At 48.4% G+C, this 15,777-nt stretch overlaps 1 protein-coding gene across 1 annotated transcript; it reads right to left on the bottom strand.

Moving 5' to 3' along the window:
- Positions 1-342: 342 nt before the first annotated feature.
- On the bottom strand, positions 343-15,610 carry LOC128850800 (E3 ubiquitin-protein ligase RNF4-like). The gene is given in 6 exon segments (XM_054055816.1): positions 343-492; positions 815-863; positions 3,095-3,165; positions 3,167-3,261; positions 14,684-14,794; positions 15,553-15,610. Coding segments are annotated over 6 exon segments (534 nt in total).
- Between the last annotated feature and the right edge of the window lie 167 nt (positions 15,611-15,777).

Raw genomic sequence — 15,777 nt, 5'->3', positions numbered from 1 at the left:
CAAGGGTAGGAATAATTTAGAGAGCAAGAAATAACAAAATATTCAGACTCCTCTTATTAAGCCTAAAGAAAAGCATTAGGAAATGTGTTAGCGGTCTCCTTTCTGATAGAGGCTGCTGCTCTGGACAGACATGGCTGTAAATTTAACTTCAGAAGCAGGAACGTAAGCAGCAGCTTGGACCATACAAAAAGCTGTCTATCTACGTACAAGGAATTTTCCGAAAAAAAAATCAGTTTTATTTGGATGTGTGTACAACCTGCTGCTATTTAAATTTTTAGAGCACTGAAAACATACCATGGTCCCCCAAAGCCCAGTTGTGTCAGTCCTGAGAAAGAGAAGCACTCACATATAAATGGGATGATATTGTCTGTGAGGAAGTTTCTTCCTGCAGGTTGGGCAAGAGTTGGCATTCTTAAGCGAGTGACGGAGGTACTGAATGCAGAAGACGTGACCGCGTTTGGTTGACACAAACAGTCGTCCACTCTGCATAATCTGGAAGAAAAGAAATCACAACAGCTGTTGGTTTCTTGGCTGGAGGAAAACAGGACTTGGAATATCTAGGATCACCATTTTGCTACTATAATAATGTGGACTGCACTGATCTTTTAGGGTGAGCTTGGTAAGGATCTCTCCCTCTACATGCACCACCCACAATGATGTTGAGTTACAAGATAGTTTCACTGCCAATCCAAGCTCTGCACTGCAAACCAGCTGGCTGTAGTGCCCCACGTAACCCAAGAGAGTTGCACAGCTCACTCTCTGCCCCGCTCTCCCTCCGACAAAAAAGAAACAATGGCAACATGTGGTTCCTTACCTCCAAGTGGACATCCATGCAAATTGGACATGTAATGGGACCAGACGGCCTGGCAGGAGAGAGAACAAAACCAGAAAGAAGGGGCATCCATTAATTTCACTGTGCACTGAGGGTTGCCCACACATAAAACAACATGTCATCATGCAACTGCATAAAGGAGCCACAACGCATTTTCCCTGAAGATCCCCGCGTACCTATAACTCTCTCAGTCTCATTCAGTAAGTAGTTAGGGTCTCCCTTACCTAAGGAAAACTGAGGCGCCGTTTCCTTCAGGAAGGAGGTGCAGTTCCTCACCCTGCTCTACTATCACAGGTCACAGCAGTCTACAGCACTGTGCTGTGCATCCTAATGGTAGGATTAATCTTCAACAGGACATAAAGAAGAGTTTGGGAACAAAACCATCTAGCTGTCCTCTCTAGAAGGGAAAGCTCTTGTCAGAAGTCAAAGCATCCCCTACTTCCATCTAGCAATACCCCAGCCTAGTAACGTTCATACCAAGGAACTCCTTTAAGAAGTGGAGGGCAGGAACACTAACGTAAGGAAATAGTCAAACATCAATTTCTGGTTTAGAGAAGGAAAGGTTGACTTGGTGGCTATTACCAAGCTGTGATTGCAGATGTAACTCTCCTGCCTTCAGCCTCCAGGACAGCTGTACTGCACGTACACTTACTAAGAGAAACAGGTATTCTCTGCATTTAGGACTTGTCAGACTAAAATGCTGAATACTACTTTATCAGAAAGTGGAAGATCTTCCTGCCACTTGTAGTTACAAATCAATTGCTATTTGAAATGATCACAGGAAGCTGCTTTCTTAAGTCTTTACCATAAGCACTTGTCTATTATGTCATCACCTCTGCTAAGCTACAGTTTCTAATTTATTACTCCTACTGAAATAAAACCCATGAGATATCCTTTATCCCCTAATCTTAAATTCGAGCAGTGAGCACTACTACTTGTGCATACATAATCGAACGCCATTAATTCTCCCATTTTTGCTATTCAATTTCTTTACGCAGCAGGCCTAACACCAATTCAGTCATTACAACTGATGAGAATCTTCATGGAAGCAAGAAGAATTTAACAGTGATAGAGAGCTGTCTACAGGGTAACTGTCGTCTCCAGCACCAGTACTCTTTCCCCAATACTAAATAATGTAGCACTGTCCTCTTTCAGCCTTACTGTAGCAAAGCAGAAAGGCACGTTCTTGAAGAGAACCTTGAGACTAAAGGAACAAAACATTGATTTTTTCATGTTAACTAATTAATGGGATTTATTCACCTACATAGTTTAAAGGCAAAATTTAAAAATCTACAAATTCATAGGCAAAATGAATTTTTTAGAAATGTTTTAGAATAGTATGTTTTAGAATAGTACAAGACATTTAGGTGCCGTATTTAAGACCTGATACCCGAAATACTCACATCAAAGTTCCATATCCATTTCTCTCCTACACTGCCTTCCAGGAACCTAAAAGGCTCAAAGCACATCAGCTTTATCCAACCCTCTATTACCCCCACAAAACACTTTAAAAAACCATCTCTCTCACAGTTCTCACATTCACCTTCCCTAGTCACGTGGGCACCTGGTTTCACTTAATTAGTCTAATGCATTTCGCCTTTCTTCACATAATGGACTGCTCCTACAGCAGGAGTTGACTGTTTTCTCTACCCGAACAGTGAGATTGTCATCTCATGTGCCAACATACCAGAGAGCTCCATGACATACATACACAGAACAAGAACTGGCTATAACGGTATTACCTCCACAATTGCCTTGCAAGTGTTCCTTGGGAAGAACAATCACCGCTCCAAGAGAAAAAGGCAGTTAACTGGCACAGTGTCTAAAAAAAGGGAGTGAATGAATAATAGTTTTCACTGGAATTTGCCAAGCTGCCTTGACACCAAGTCTCATCTACACCAATGAAAATGAAAATATTTCCAGATCTATCATCACTACCAGAGTGATGCAGGAGAAGTAAATAGAACACATTATGAGCTACGGCCTGTGACCAATCTTCCTTCCCTGCTGTACCTCCACACACTCATCTTTGTAGTGCCATACAAAGTTGTACTACTCTCTTGGGCTGGCTTTTTATCCTAAAGTACAAATGGTATCATTTCATCATCATGCAAAATGTCACGTTGTACTCATTGACAGTGGAAACAAACTAGAATGTGCACAAGTTAAGACTTCAAAAATAAGCCAGGCTATAGCAATATAACTTAGACCTGTAGAAGAAAAGCCAAATTCAGTGTTTGCTAGGTCATAAGGCATACGTACTTTGAACTTGTAGTTTCATCCTCCACTGGTCCCAGTTCTTGACTTACTTTATCTGTCATGTACACATCATTTATCTCTTGTTTCATCCTCATCATCGTTACTCAGTACACAGCTGTCCAACCGACGCTGGCTTCTTAGACGGAGACTTCTCCTTTGTCGTTGATTCTCTGCAATTTAATTTGGGGAAGTTAGATATATTATAACCCATATATCCCAGGAACAATCCTGGAAACTTGCAATTATAAATATGCTATAATGGTTCATATTTTAAGTGGACCATATTCAGCTGGGTTAAAAGGAATAAACAAGCTAGACATCGTAAATATTCTGCCACATTTCGACACAAACCATTTGTTCTAATCACCCTACAAATGGCTGAAAAACCATCTTAAAGATTCTCTGTGTTTCAATATAGAGTTACACTAGCTGTGAATAAATCTACCCTGTAAAGGGAAGCTCCCTCTACCAATTACACAACATCCTTCTCTCTAAATTGGAGAGAGATGGATTTGATGGGTGGATGGTACGGTGGATAAGAAACTGGTTGCATATCGTACTCAGAGGGTAGTGGTCAACAGCTCGATGTCCAGATGGAGATCCGTGAGAAGTGGTGCCCCTCAGGGATCTGTACTGGGACCAGTGCTGTTTATTATCTTCATCAATGACACAGACAAGGAGATTGAGGGCACACTCAGCAAGTTTGCAGATGACGCCAAGCTGAGTGGGGCAGTTGCCACACCGGAGGGACGGGATGTCATCCAGAGAGACCTGAACAGGCTGGAGAAGTGGACCTGTGTGAACCTCATGAGTTTCAACAAGGTCAAGTGTAAGGTCTTACACCTGGGTCGGGGCAAACCCCAATTTCAACACAGGATGGGGGATGATGTGATTGAGAGCAGCCCGGCAGAGAAGAACTTGGGGGTGCTGGTCAATGAGAAGCTCGACATGAGCCGGCAATGCGTGCTCGCAGCCCAGAAGGCCAACCGTATCCTGGGCTGCATCCAAAGAAGCATGGACAGCAGGTCAAGGGAGGGGATTCTGCCCCTCTATTCCTCTCTTGCGAGACCCCACTTGGAGATCCGTGTCCACTTCTGGAATCCTCAACATAAGAAGAATATGGAACTGTTGGAACGGGTCCAGAGGAAGGCTACAAAGATCATCAGAGGGCTGGAGCACCTCCCTACGAGGACAGGGGGAGAGAGTTGTAGTTCGTTAGCCTAATGTCTCCTTTGACATTTTCATCATCTTCCTCCTGAATTGAGGTAACCTGAAAATGGACTCATATTGCCCAAGACTAAAGGAGATTAGAAAAAATTAAATTGCCTGGTTTGTAAAACCCAAATGTTAAACAACTGCTGTTAGTTTTTAACAAATAGAAACTGCATGTGTTAATTACCTCTGCATCTCCAGCGTACATGTAATAATAATCGAGTACGAATAAATCAAAACGACAGAAATAGCTACAAAATTAAAGCTCCTTCCTCCATAGGTATTCAGCTACAACTTTTATTACAATTATTTTTTACTTGCTCATTGTGAGCACACAACAGATGACAGTTAAACAGCAACTAAGAACATACAAAACCATCTCAGATATGATCAGAACAAAGTCTGAAAGGTGAAAAGGATTAACTTGCTATACCTACAACTATTGTAACACTTAAAGTAAGAAAAAGGATCCACACTTGTTAATATTGTCAGTACTAAATTCAAAACATGTTACACTACCTAAAGAAAATACTATATCCACAAAAACCCTTCTTCTTTAGTTCCTTTACTGCAATACAGGCTAAAAAAGCCCTATGACATTTTCATGTCCAAAGCAGAGCCAAGTGCTCAAAGTGATAATGAAAATTATTACCAACTTAGGGCTTAAAGAACTTCTGTGTTTAAAATTTTTAAAAAAAGAAAAAGAAAAATATTTGGACATTAAAAAGCTGGGAAAAAATACCTGATACACACATCTGAGGAGTATAAAGGAACAAATTTTACATAGCTTACTTGAAATTATAAGTTGTTAGAATTGTTTTTAAATAGAACCTTTAGAGCAATCCAATACGCTGATGCATCCGCACCGCTGAAAGACAGCAAAACCTGAGTCTGATGTATTCCCTAGACAGCACAGTTTGGGATGCAAAGCACCCAGAAGGTTTCACAGGACTCTGTACTTCTCCGATTTAACACTGAATACAACCCAGTGCAATGGTACACTGAAGGAGCAATACTCTTTTCTTGTCAGGACAAACCTCTGCTGTGGGGCTATGGATTTCCACGTTTTTGGCAAAATTGGGAAACTTAATTGAAAGTTCACTACCAGAAATGCAAGAATGGGGAGCAAAAATAAAGCAAAGCTTACTTTCTTGAATACGCCACAGCTCAAATTAGTAGTGCACAAGAACAAAAGCAAACAAAATGCTTGCAAGCTTCGAACACTTAGAGATACCTTCATCAACAAGATTCCCTTCAAGATTTTCAGAACTTCAGGAGCTCTCGATTCAAATCCAGCACCAAGACTCCCAAGACTGGATAGTACAAATCAGAGTTACTGCATCAACCTCAACCCAGAAACATAAAATAACTCCAGCTGAAGCTGTTAGCTAGATGCAGTCAAAATTCAAAATTACAGAATTAAGATTGGAAAAAAAAAAACACAAAACACTTTTTATTTTTTTTAATGTAACAACTTAGCAGATCAAATTAGCCAATAAATAGGTTTGACTTTTACAGACTTTTCATTGCATCACGGCAGGATGACACCATCCCAGAAAAGGCCACTCCCCCTTCCTCTCAGACGCACGGCTCCGCACATGCAGTCACTGTTCCTGTCATTTAGTTCTCCCAAGGGCATAAGTAGTGTTATCCTCATAACAAAGTTCAAGGTTTATTCCAGCAGGCTTACTAGCTTTTTAAGGACTATAGCCACCGACCTTTCTCTATACAGCTAGATACTCGAGAAAAACAAAGTTAGAACCATCTAAATTAAGAATGTTTACACTAGCAGTAAAAGAATACTGGTTTCCACAATCCTCATTTAAATCTCCTTTTAATGTGTTCCTCCACAGAAAGTTAACATTTTCACTGAGTTCATATTGACCTAATTTAGCATGTTTGAATTACAGGTCAAACCCAATGGATTCCCTAGACAACACAAACTGAAAACTTAGTTCTAACACCACTCTGAAAGGCTTGGTCTTCCACACGCTTAGCATGAACCGAGGCAAATTAGCTTAAGCAACAAGTAGACAGTTTTACCGTGACTAACACAAACAAGACTTCAGCTCATTATCGTTCTAAACATTACCAATACACTAAAGGGACTACTTGAAGAAAGCAACAATGTCAGTCTGTCCGGTGTGTGCAAGCTATGGGCAAAAAAACAGTATAAGATTGTATTCGTCAATACATGATATGCTATGCCTTTATGACTTTGCTTCTCATTTCCACTCTTAAGAGCTCTCTTTGCACTCCTAACAACAGGAAACAGCATCAAAGATGCAGTGTATAAAAACAAATTCTCTGGTCAGAAGATGCACATACCAACCACAAAGCGCACGTCAGAAAGGGTTTTTATCACGGTGAACAGTAATCTGCCATTTCACTCTTTCAAACCTTTCTATCCTGTGTATTTCCAGTGCTTTTAAAGACCTTCTCATTTTTGCACTACACCAACCTGAGTGAAAACAGAAGCTGAGTCTTTTGTTTTAGCCAAATTAGGTCAAACAGTCCAGTTCTACAAAAGCTTGGCCAGAGGCACTATAAAAACAGGGAAGATGAGAGATAAACACCCTACCATAGAAATATAGCAGCCTGCCCGCTCTAAGCAGTCACTTACACCTACAGGCAAACACGACAGATGTTTATGAGCAGCCTCACCAAAAAAACCCTAAACCACCACCAACAACAAAACCCAAACAAACCCAAAACAAACCAAAGAAGTTAAGAAAACACTCTGAGAACAAAACAGACCAAAACTTTAAGTTGGTCAGACATCCTGTGTCAGAAAGATCAAAAAAGGAGGAAGGTTGGACAGCAGAAAAGCTCCTCCTTGTCCTTATCTGCAGGTTTCTCTGCAAAAGGCTACAGCTGCTTTCAATCCTCCCCAAATCAGATATAGAAGAAAGAAAAAAGAAGTTGAGTCTTCTCTCAGCCTGTGAAAAGTGGGGGGGCTGCTGAGGTAGGAGGGTGGGAGGACAGAGCCATCCATAGGACACCGAGAATGCCATCACTTCCTCCCCAGCACTCTCCGAGTCTCTTTCTGAGGGGCCCCCACATGACCCCCCCCCTTTTTGACCCCTCCTCTTCCCCTTTGCCCCCCCTACCTCTCACCACATCCTCAGGGCGTCAGTTCCCCCCCAAAAAAGGCTCAGCCGGGGCTGCAACCAGGGATCCCCCCAATTCCTCCTCCTCGTAGGGCACCAAGCCCTTCTGGGGGGCTCTAGTGCACAAAATAGGGCGTAAGAACCGGGGGGTGGGGAGGGGGAATGCAAAAAACCCTTTTACTTCCTTTCCCCCCCAGTGTCACCTACCTTGGTGGGGCAACAGCGCTCGATCCCGGCTTTGTGGGGTCACTGGGGGGTCTCGGGGGGCACATGGAGGGTAAGAGAGGGATAAGGGAGCAACCGAGGGCTCTGGAGGGCAGAACTGTGGGGAAATGGCGGGTGAAGGGGGAGGTCAGGGGGCAAAGGAGGAGTCGGGGCAAAATGGCGGCAGGGCACAGGGGGGTCATTGGGAACATGGGGGGGTGTTGGGGGACAAAGGGTTACACGGGGGAACATGGAGACACTGGGGGTCATTAAGGAGGAAGGGGGCATGGGGGGGGGTCACATAGGGGGGCAGAGGGTCAGGGGAACCGTGGCGGGAATGGGAAGGGCTTCTGAGTGGGCGGGGCCTGTGCCAGGAAGGGGCGGGGCTGGAGCGAGAAAACAGGGTTTGACTGAAGGGCTCGGGAGGGGGCGGGGCCAGCAGTGGGTGCGGTTGGACGAGGTGCTGAGGGGGCGGGGCCTCAGGGGATGGGGCGTGGCCAGCGCACACACCCCACCGCATGGCCCCGCCCCTTTGCCACAGCCTTCGCCGGTGGTGTGGGGGGGGTGTGCAGTTATCGATCTGGGAGAACGGTTATTGATTGGAGAGGGCAATTATTGGTCCAAGGGGGAGTTTTTCGATCCCAGAGGGCAGTTAATCACAGAATCACAGAATCACAGAATCACAGAATCACACAAGGTTGGAAAGGACCCATTGGATCATCGAGTCCAACCGTTCCTAACACTCCCTAAACCATGTCCCTAAGTACTTCATCCACCCGTTCCTTAAACACCTCCAGGGAAGGCGACTCGACCACCTCCCTGGGCAGCTGTTCCAGTACCCAATGACTCTTACTGTGAAGAATTTTTTTCTGATATCCAACCTGAACCTCCCCTGACGGAGCTTCAGGCCATTCCCTCTAGTCCTGTCCCCTGTCACTTGGAAGAAGAGGCCAGCTCCCTCCTCTCCACAACCTCCTTTCAGGTAGTTGTAGAGAGTAATAAGGTCTCCCCTCAGCCTCCTCTTCTCCAGGCTAAACAACCCCAGCTCTCTCAGCCGCTCCTCATAAGACTTGTTCTCCAGCCCCCTCACCAGCTTTGTTGCTCTTCTCTGGACACGCTCCAGAGCCTCAACATCCTTCTTGTGGTGAGGGGCCCAGAACTGAACACAGTATTCGAGGTGCGGTCTCACCAGTGCCGAGTACAGAGGGAGAATAACCTCCCTGGACCTGCTGGTGACCCCATTTCTGATACAAGCCAAGATGCCATTGGCCTTCTTGGCCACCTGGGCACACTGCTGGCTCATGTTCAGTCGGCTGTCAACCAGCACCCCCAGGTCCTTCTCTTCCGTGCAGCTCTCCAGCCATTCTTCCCCCAGTCTGTAGCGCTGCATAGGGTTGTTGTGCCCCAAGTGCAGGACCCGGCATTTGGTCTTGTTAAACCTCATCCCATTGGTCTCGGCCCAGCAGTCCAGCCTGTTCAGATCCCTTTGCAGAGCCTCCCTACCCTCCAGCAGGTCGACACTTCCTCCCAGCTTAGTGTCATCTGCAAACTTGCTGAGGGTGCACTCAATGCCTTCATCCAGGTCATTGATAAAGACATTGAACAGAGCTGGACCCAGTACTGAGCCCTGAGGAACTCCACTTGTGACTGGCCTCCAGCTGGAGTTAACTCCATTGACCACCACTCTCTGGGCCATCCAACCAGTTTTCAACCCAGGAGAGTGTGCGCCTGTCCAGGCCAGAGGCTGACAGTTTCTGAAGCAGAATGCTGTGAGAAACTGTGTCAAAGGCTTTACTGAAGTCCAAGAAGACTACATCCACAGCCTTTCCCCCATCCAGTAGTTGAGTGATTTTGTCATAGAAGGTGATCAGGTTAGTTTGGCAAGATCTGCCTTTTGTAAACCCATGTTGACTGGGCCTGATCACCCGGTTCTCTTGCGTGTGCTTCATGATAGCACTCAAGATTACCTGTTCCATGACTTTCCCTGGCACTGAGGTGAGACTGACAGGCCTGTAGTTCCCCGGATCCTCTCTGCAACCCTTCTTGTATATGGGCACAACATCAGCCAGCCTCCAGTCTAGTGGAACTTCCCCAGTCAGCCAGGACCTCTGGAAGATGATGGATAGGGGTTTGGAAAGGACATCCGCCAGTTCCTTCAATACTCTTGGGTGGATCCCATCCGGCCCCATAGACTTGTGGACGTCTAGCTGGGCAAGCAAGTCTCTAACCGCCTCCTCTTGGATCACGGGAGCCTCAATCTGCCCCTCTAACTCTTGGATTTGTAAACAGAAGGAACAACTTTCTTTGCTATTAAAGACTGAGGCGAAGAAGGCATTAAGTACCTCAGCCTTGTCCTTATCCCCTGTCACTGTTATTCCTTCTGCATCCACTAGAGACTGGATATTCTCCCTCGTCCTCCTTTTCCTGTTAATGTACTTGTAGAAAGACTTTTTGTTGTCTTTCATTTAATAATGCAAGGGGAACAGTTATTGATCCAAGGGGGGCATTTATTGACCCCAGGGGGCAGTTCTCAATCCCACAGGGCAGTTATTGATCCAAGCGTGGCAGTTATTACACAGAATCACAGAATCACAAGGTTGGAAAGGACCCATTGGATCATCGAGTCCAACCGTTCCTAACACTCCCTAAACCATGTCCCTAAGTACTTCATCCACCTGTTCCTTAAACACCTCCAGGGAAGGCGACTCGACCACCTCCCTGGGCAGCTGTTCCAGTACCCAATGACTCTTACTGTGAAGAATTTTTTTCTGATATCCAACCTGAACCTCCCCTGACGGAGCTTCAGGCCATTCCCTCTAGTCCTGTCCCCTGTCACTTGGGAGAAGAGGCCAGCTCCCTCCTCTCCACAACCTCCTTTCAGGTAGTTGTAGAGAGTAATAAGGTCTCCCCTCAGCCTCCTCTTCTCCAGGCTAAACAACCCCAGCTCTCTCAGCCGCTCCTCATAAGACTTGTTCTCCAGCCCCCTCACCAGCTTTGTTGCTCTTCTCTGGACACGCTCCAGAGCCTCAACATCCTTCTTGTGGTGAGGGGCCCAGAACTGAACACAGTATTCGAGGTGCGGTCTCACCAGTGCCGAGTACAGAGGGAGAATAACCTCCCTGGACCTGCTGGTGACCCCATTTCTGATACAAGCCAAGATGCCATTGGCCTTCTTGGCCACCTGGGCACACTGCTGGCTCATGTTCAGTCGGCTGTCAACCAGCACCCCCAGGTCCTTCTCTTCCGTGCAGCTCTCCAGCCATTCTTCCCCCAGTCTGTAGCGCTGCATAGGGTTGTTGTGCCCCAAGTGCAGGACCCGGCATTTGGTCTTGTTAAACCTCATCCCATTGGTCTCGGCCCAGCAGTCCAGCCTGTTCAGATCCCTTTGCAGAGCCTCCCTACCCTCCAGCAGGTCGACACTTCCTCCCAGCTTAGTGTCATCTGCAAACTTGCTGAGGGTGCACTCAATGCCTTCATCCAGGTCATTGATAAAGACATTGAACAGAGCTGGACCCAGTACTGAGCCCTGAGGAACTCCACTTGTGACTGGCCTCCAGCTGGAGTTAACTCCATTGACCACCACTCTCTGGGCCCGGCCATCCAACCAGTTTTCAACCCAGGAGAGTGTGCGCCTGTCCAGGCCAGAGGCTGACAGTTTCTGCAGCAGAATGCTGTGAGAAACTGTGTCAAAGGCTTTACTGAAGTCCAAGAAGACTACATCCACAGCCTTTCCCCCATCCAGTAGTTGAGTGATTTTGTCATAGAAGGTGATCAGGTTAGTTTGGCAAGATCTGCCTTTTGTAAACCCATGTTGACTGGGCCTGATCACCCGGTTCTCTTGCGTGTGCTTCATGATAGCACTCAAGATTACCTGTTCCATGACTTTCCCTGGCACTGAGGTGAGACTGACAGGCCTGTAGTTCCCCGGATCCTCTCTGCAACCCTTCTTGTATATGGGCACAACATCAGCCAGCCTCCAGTCTAGTGGAACTTCCCCAGTCAGCCAGGACCTCTGGAAGATGATGGATAGGGGTTTGGAAAGGACATCCGCCAGTTCCTTCAATACTCTTGGGTGGATCCCATCCGGCCCCATAGACTTGTGGACGTCTAGCTGGGCAAGCAAGTCTCTAACCGCCTCCTCTTGGATCACGGGAGCCTCAATCTGCCCCTCTAACTCTTGGATTTGTAAACAGAAGGAACAACTTTCTTTGCTATTAAAGACTGAGGCGAAGAAGGCATTAAGTACCTCAGCCTTGTCCTTATCCCCTGTCACTGTTATTCCTTCTGCATCCACTAGAGACTGGATATTCTCCCTCGTCCTCCTTTTCCTGTTAATGTACTTGTAGAAAGACTTTTTGTTGTCTTTCACAGACTTAGCGAGTTTTAATTCTAGTTGGGCCTTGGCCCTCCTGATTTTTTCCCTGCACCATCTCACTTCGTCCCTGTAGTCCACCCAAGATGCCTGTCCTTTCCTCCAGAGCACATAGAGCTTCTTTTTCTTATTGACGCATCTTGAGATCACCCTGTTCCACCAAGCTGGCTTTTCCCCCCGCCGGCTCCTTTTCCGGAACACAGGGATGGCCTGCTCTTGAGCTGATAGGATTTCATTTTTCAAGAGCGCCCAACCCACATGGGCTCCCTTGCCCTGAAGGACTGTTTCCCACGGGACTTTGCTAATCAACCTTCTGAACAGGCCAAAGTCTGCCCTCTGGAAGTTTAATGTGACTGCTTTGCTAACCCCCTTCTTAATCCCACCTAGAACTGAAAACCCTATCATCTCATGATCACTTAATCCCAGGCGTCCTCCAACCGTCAAATCCCCGACAAGACCTTCCCTATTCACAAACAGCAGGTCTAGGAAGGCACCCTCCCTTGTTGGTTCGCTAACCAGTTGTGCAAGGAAGTTGTCTTCGATGCACTCCAGGAACCTCCTAGACTGTTTCCTTTCTGCTGTATTGTACTCCCAGCAGACATCCGGAAAGTTAAAGTCTCCCACAAGGACAAGAGGCAGAGATTTAGAGACTGTCCCCAGCTGTTTATAGAAGAGTTCATCAACAGCTTCTTCTTGGCTGGGTGGTCTGTAACAGACTCCTATCACAAAGTCCCCTTTCTTGTGGGCTCCTCTGATTTTAACCCATAGGCACTCGATCCCGTCCTCACCGTAATCCAGTTCGAGAGTTTCAAAGCACTCTTTGACATAGAGGGCTACCCCGCCTCCTTTCCTACCCTTCCTGTCCCGCCTGAAGAGTTTATATCCCAACATAGCTGTAGTCCAGTTATGTGAGTCATCCCACCACGTTTCTGTGATGGCAATGACATCATAGTCACCTTGCCCTACAACAGCTTCCAGCTCATCCTTCTTATTGCCCATGCTGCGTGCATTGGTGTAAATGCACTTCAGCTGGGCTGATGAACCTTCAGCCCTCATAAAGGGAAGAGAGTTTATTCTCGATTGACTGGTCCTTGGAATAACTAATTCCACAGACCCAGTTTTATCCTTACTGTCCCCACTTATACTCGCCCTCACTTGCCCTGTTGTGGTGTACTGGTGGTCCTCTCCAGCACACCATTTCTCAGCCGCTGGTTTCCCACTTCCAGGCTCATTCCCAACTAGCCTGGTCTCCTCCCCTTCCCCCTTCACATCTAGTTTAAAGCTCTATTTAAGAGCCTAACCAGATTTTTAGAGATAACTTTAGTTCCCCTTCGAGACAAGTATGACCCATCCCTAGTAAGAAAACCTGGGGGTGGGTGGGTCACCCCATGATCAAAGAAGCCAAAGCCTCTCTCCTCACACCAGGCTCGGAGCCAGGCATTAATCATCTGTACGTTCCTGACTTCCTGCTCCATATTCCTTAGTATTGGGATGGAGCTAAACACCACTTGCGCTCCAGAGCCCTCAATCATCTTCCCTAAATCCCTGAAGTCTCTTTTGATGGCTTTCAGCTTTCTGCGCTGTAAGTCATCATTACCTATTTGAAATACTAAGAGGGGATAGTAATCCGTTTCCTTCACCAAGGAAGGGAGTTTTCTATTGATATCCCTCACTGAAGCCCCCGGCAAGCAGCAGACCTCCCTGTGGAGCGGGTCCGGTCTGCAGATGGGACCCTCCATTCCTTTAAGAAGGGAATCCCCTAAGACGATCACTCTCCTCTTTTTCTTGACAGAGGATGTTTTTAGGGCCCTCCGAGGATGCTGGAGCCTAGGGAATGTTTCCAGGCTGTGGGGACCATCTCCTTCTTCCACTGCTTCTTCCTGGGGAATAGGTTCTACCTGCAGCATTTCATATTTATTTCTGAGGGCTATCTGGGGGTTAATTGTCTGGGTGGGGGGAGCAGGTTTCCTACGCCGGACAGGAACCTGCTGCCATCCCCCATCTCTTGTTCCCCCTGCCTCACAGATTATAGGATCAAGCTGCTCCGCCGCATTGGCTCCAGCAGCCTGCTGGGTTTGTGCGAGGGCACTGCTCCAAAGATCTATGTCCCTCTCACATTCCCTGATAGTCCTTAACCTATTCACCTCCTCCCTCAGCTCTGCCACCATGTGAAGGAGTTCTGCGACTCGTGCACAGCTCCCACAAGCGTAGCCGGTATCAGAGGCACAGGCTGGTGTTGGAGGGGGGCATTGCCTACAACCCAGGGTTTGCGTGGCTGCATGGACCCACTGAGGCTCTGTCTGGGTGGCAGTATCCATCCTGCTCGCTGCAGCACCCGGAGCAGTTTTAATCTTCTGCCTGGTAGCCACCATGGTCAGCCACCAGCCTCTCCCTGAGCCCTTCCTGCTCGAACTGACCGCTCAAACTGCCCCTTCGTAATAACGTGCCCCGCACCTCTTTGCCTCGCTCCTCTTCGCCGCGCTCCCAGTCGCCGTGCTCCCAAGAGACCGTTTAAATCTCCCGCGGTAGCCGCCGGGACCGCCCCCTCCCGTCAGGCACCGCGCGGGACCGTCCGCTGCCGCGTGTCAGGAGCCGAGCACCGCCCGCCCTACTCCCGTTTAGGTTTTCCTAGGCTTTTCCCGTCACAGGGAAGTGCCCCACCACCTCAGATGGCCACCCCACCGCAGTACTCACCGTCCTGCTGCTGGATGTCGCCGAAAAAGCGATTGATCCGAGGGGGGCAGTTATTGATCCGAGGGGGGCAGTTATTGATCCGAGGGGGCCATGGAGTGCCAGCAGCTTGCGCTGGAAGCAGAGTACAGCAAGGGCAATGGCTGCAGAAGGGGTGAGCAGGTGGACTCTCCTCCTCAGCCTCGTAGCAGAGCTGGAGGAGGAAGCAGAGAGGCTGAGGAGCATCAGGGGCAGTGAGCTAGAGAGAGACTGGGGGAACCACCCCCTGAGCCCCGAGACACAGGAGCAGAATCAGCGCCAGGAAAAGGCCCAGGATCCAAGGGATCCGGTGCCTCCCCCCATCGGGTTGTAGGCGAGGCCTCAAAAGGAAGGAGTGAGTGGAAGCGAGTCCACCGAGGAGGGGACAGAGGGTCCGAGGTGTCGAGCAGACCCCACTCCCAGGGAAGTCTGCTGCCTCCCAGGAGCCCGGGGAAGGGATGTTGCCAGGATCCTTCCCATCCTGGGGGGGCGACAGACCGGCACCCGTTCCTGCTGCTCCGTCTGGGAGGGGGTGAAGCCCAGGACGAAGCCCAGGGGGGATTGAAAGAGATTTTAGGGCCTTGGGGCGGCTGGTGAGGGAAGCTGGGGCCCGAGGGATTGTTTCTTCCCTCCTTCCAGTTCCGGAAGCTCTAGGCAACCCAGGAGGCTCCTGGAGTGCATCAAAGAGAATTCCTTAACTCACCTAACAGAGACCCCACGCGAGGGGATGCAATACTGGACCTGATAACTCCCCTAACCTCCACCAAGTGCACGGCATGTCCCTCCAGTGGCCCTGTGTCCCCCCATGCTGCCACCCAATGTCCCCAACGTCCACCCAGTGCTCCCCCACGTACCCCAATGCCGCCCCCAGTGCGCCTGTGTCCCCCCAGTGACCTCCCCAATCTCCCCCATGCCCTCCGTCTACCCAGTGCCCCCCGTGCCCACTATGTCCCCCCCCCGTGCCCTTTTATGTCCCTCTCTTGTCCTCCCTGTGCCTTCCCATGTCCCTCCATGGCCCCAATGACCTCCCCCCCCCGCTGCCCCAATGCCCCCCATGTCCTCCCAGTGCCCCCTCCATG

This window comes from Cuculus canorus, unplaced genomic scaffold (assembly GCF_017976375.1).
Source record: "Cuculus canorus isolate bCucCan1 unplaced genomic scaffold, bCucCan1.pri scaffold_79_arrow_ctg1, whole genome shotgun sequence".
In the NCBI taxonomy this organism is placed as follows: Eukaryota; Metazoa; Chordata; class Aves; order Cuculiformes; family Cuculidae; genus Cuculus; species Cuculus canorus.
Note: the sequence above shows the minus strand (reverse complement) of the source record. Positions and strands in the feature narration are given on the sequence as shown.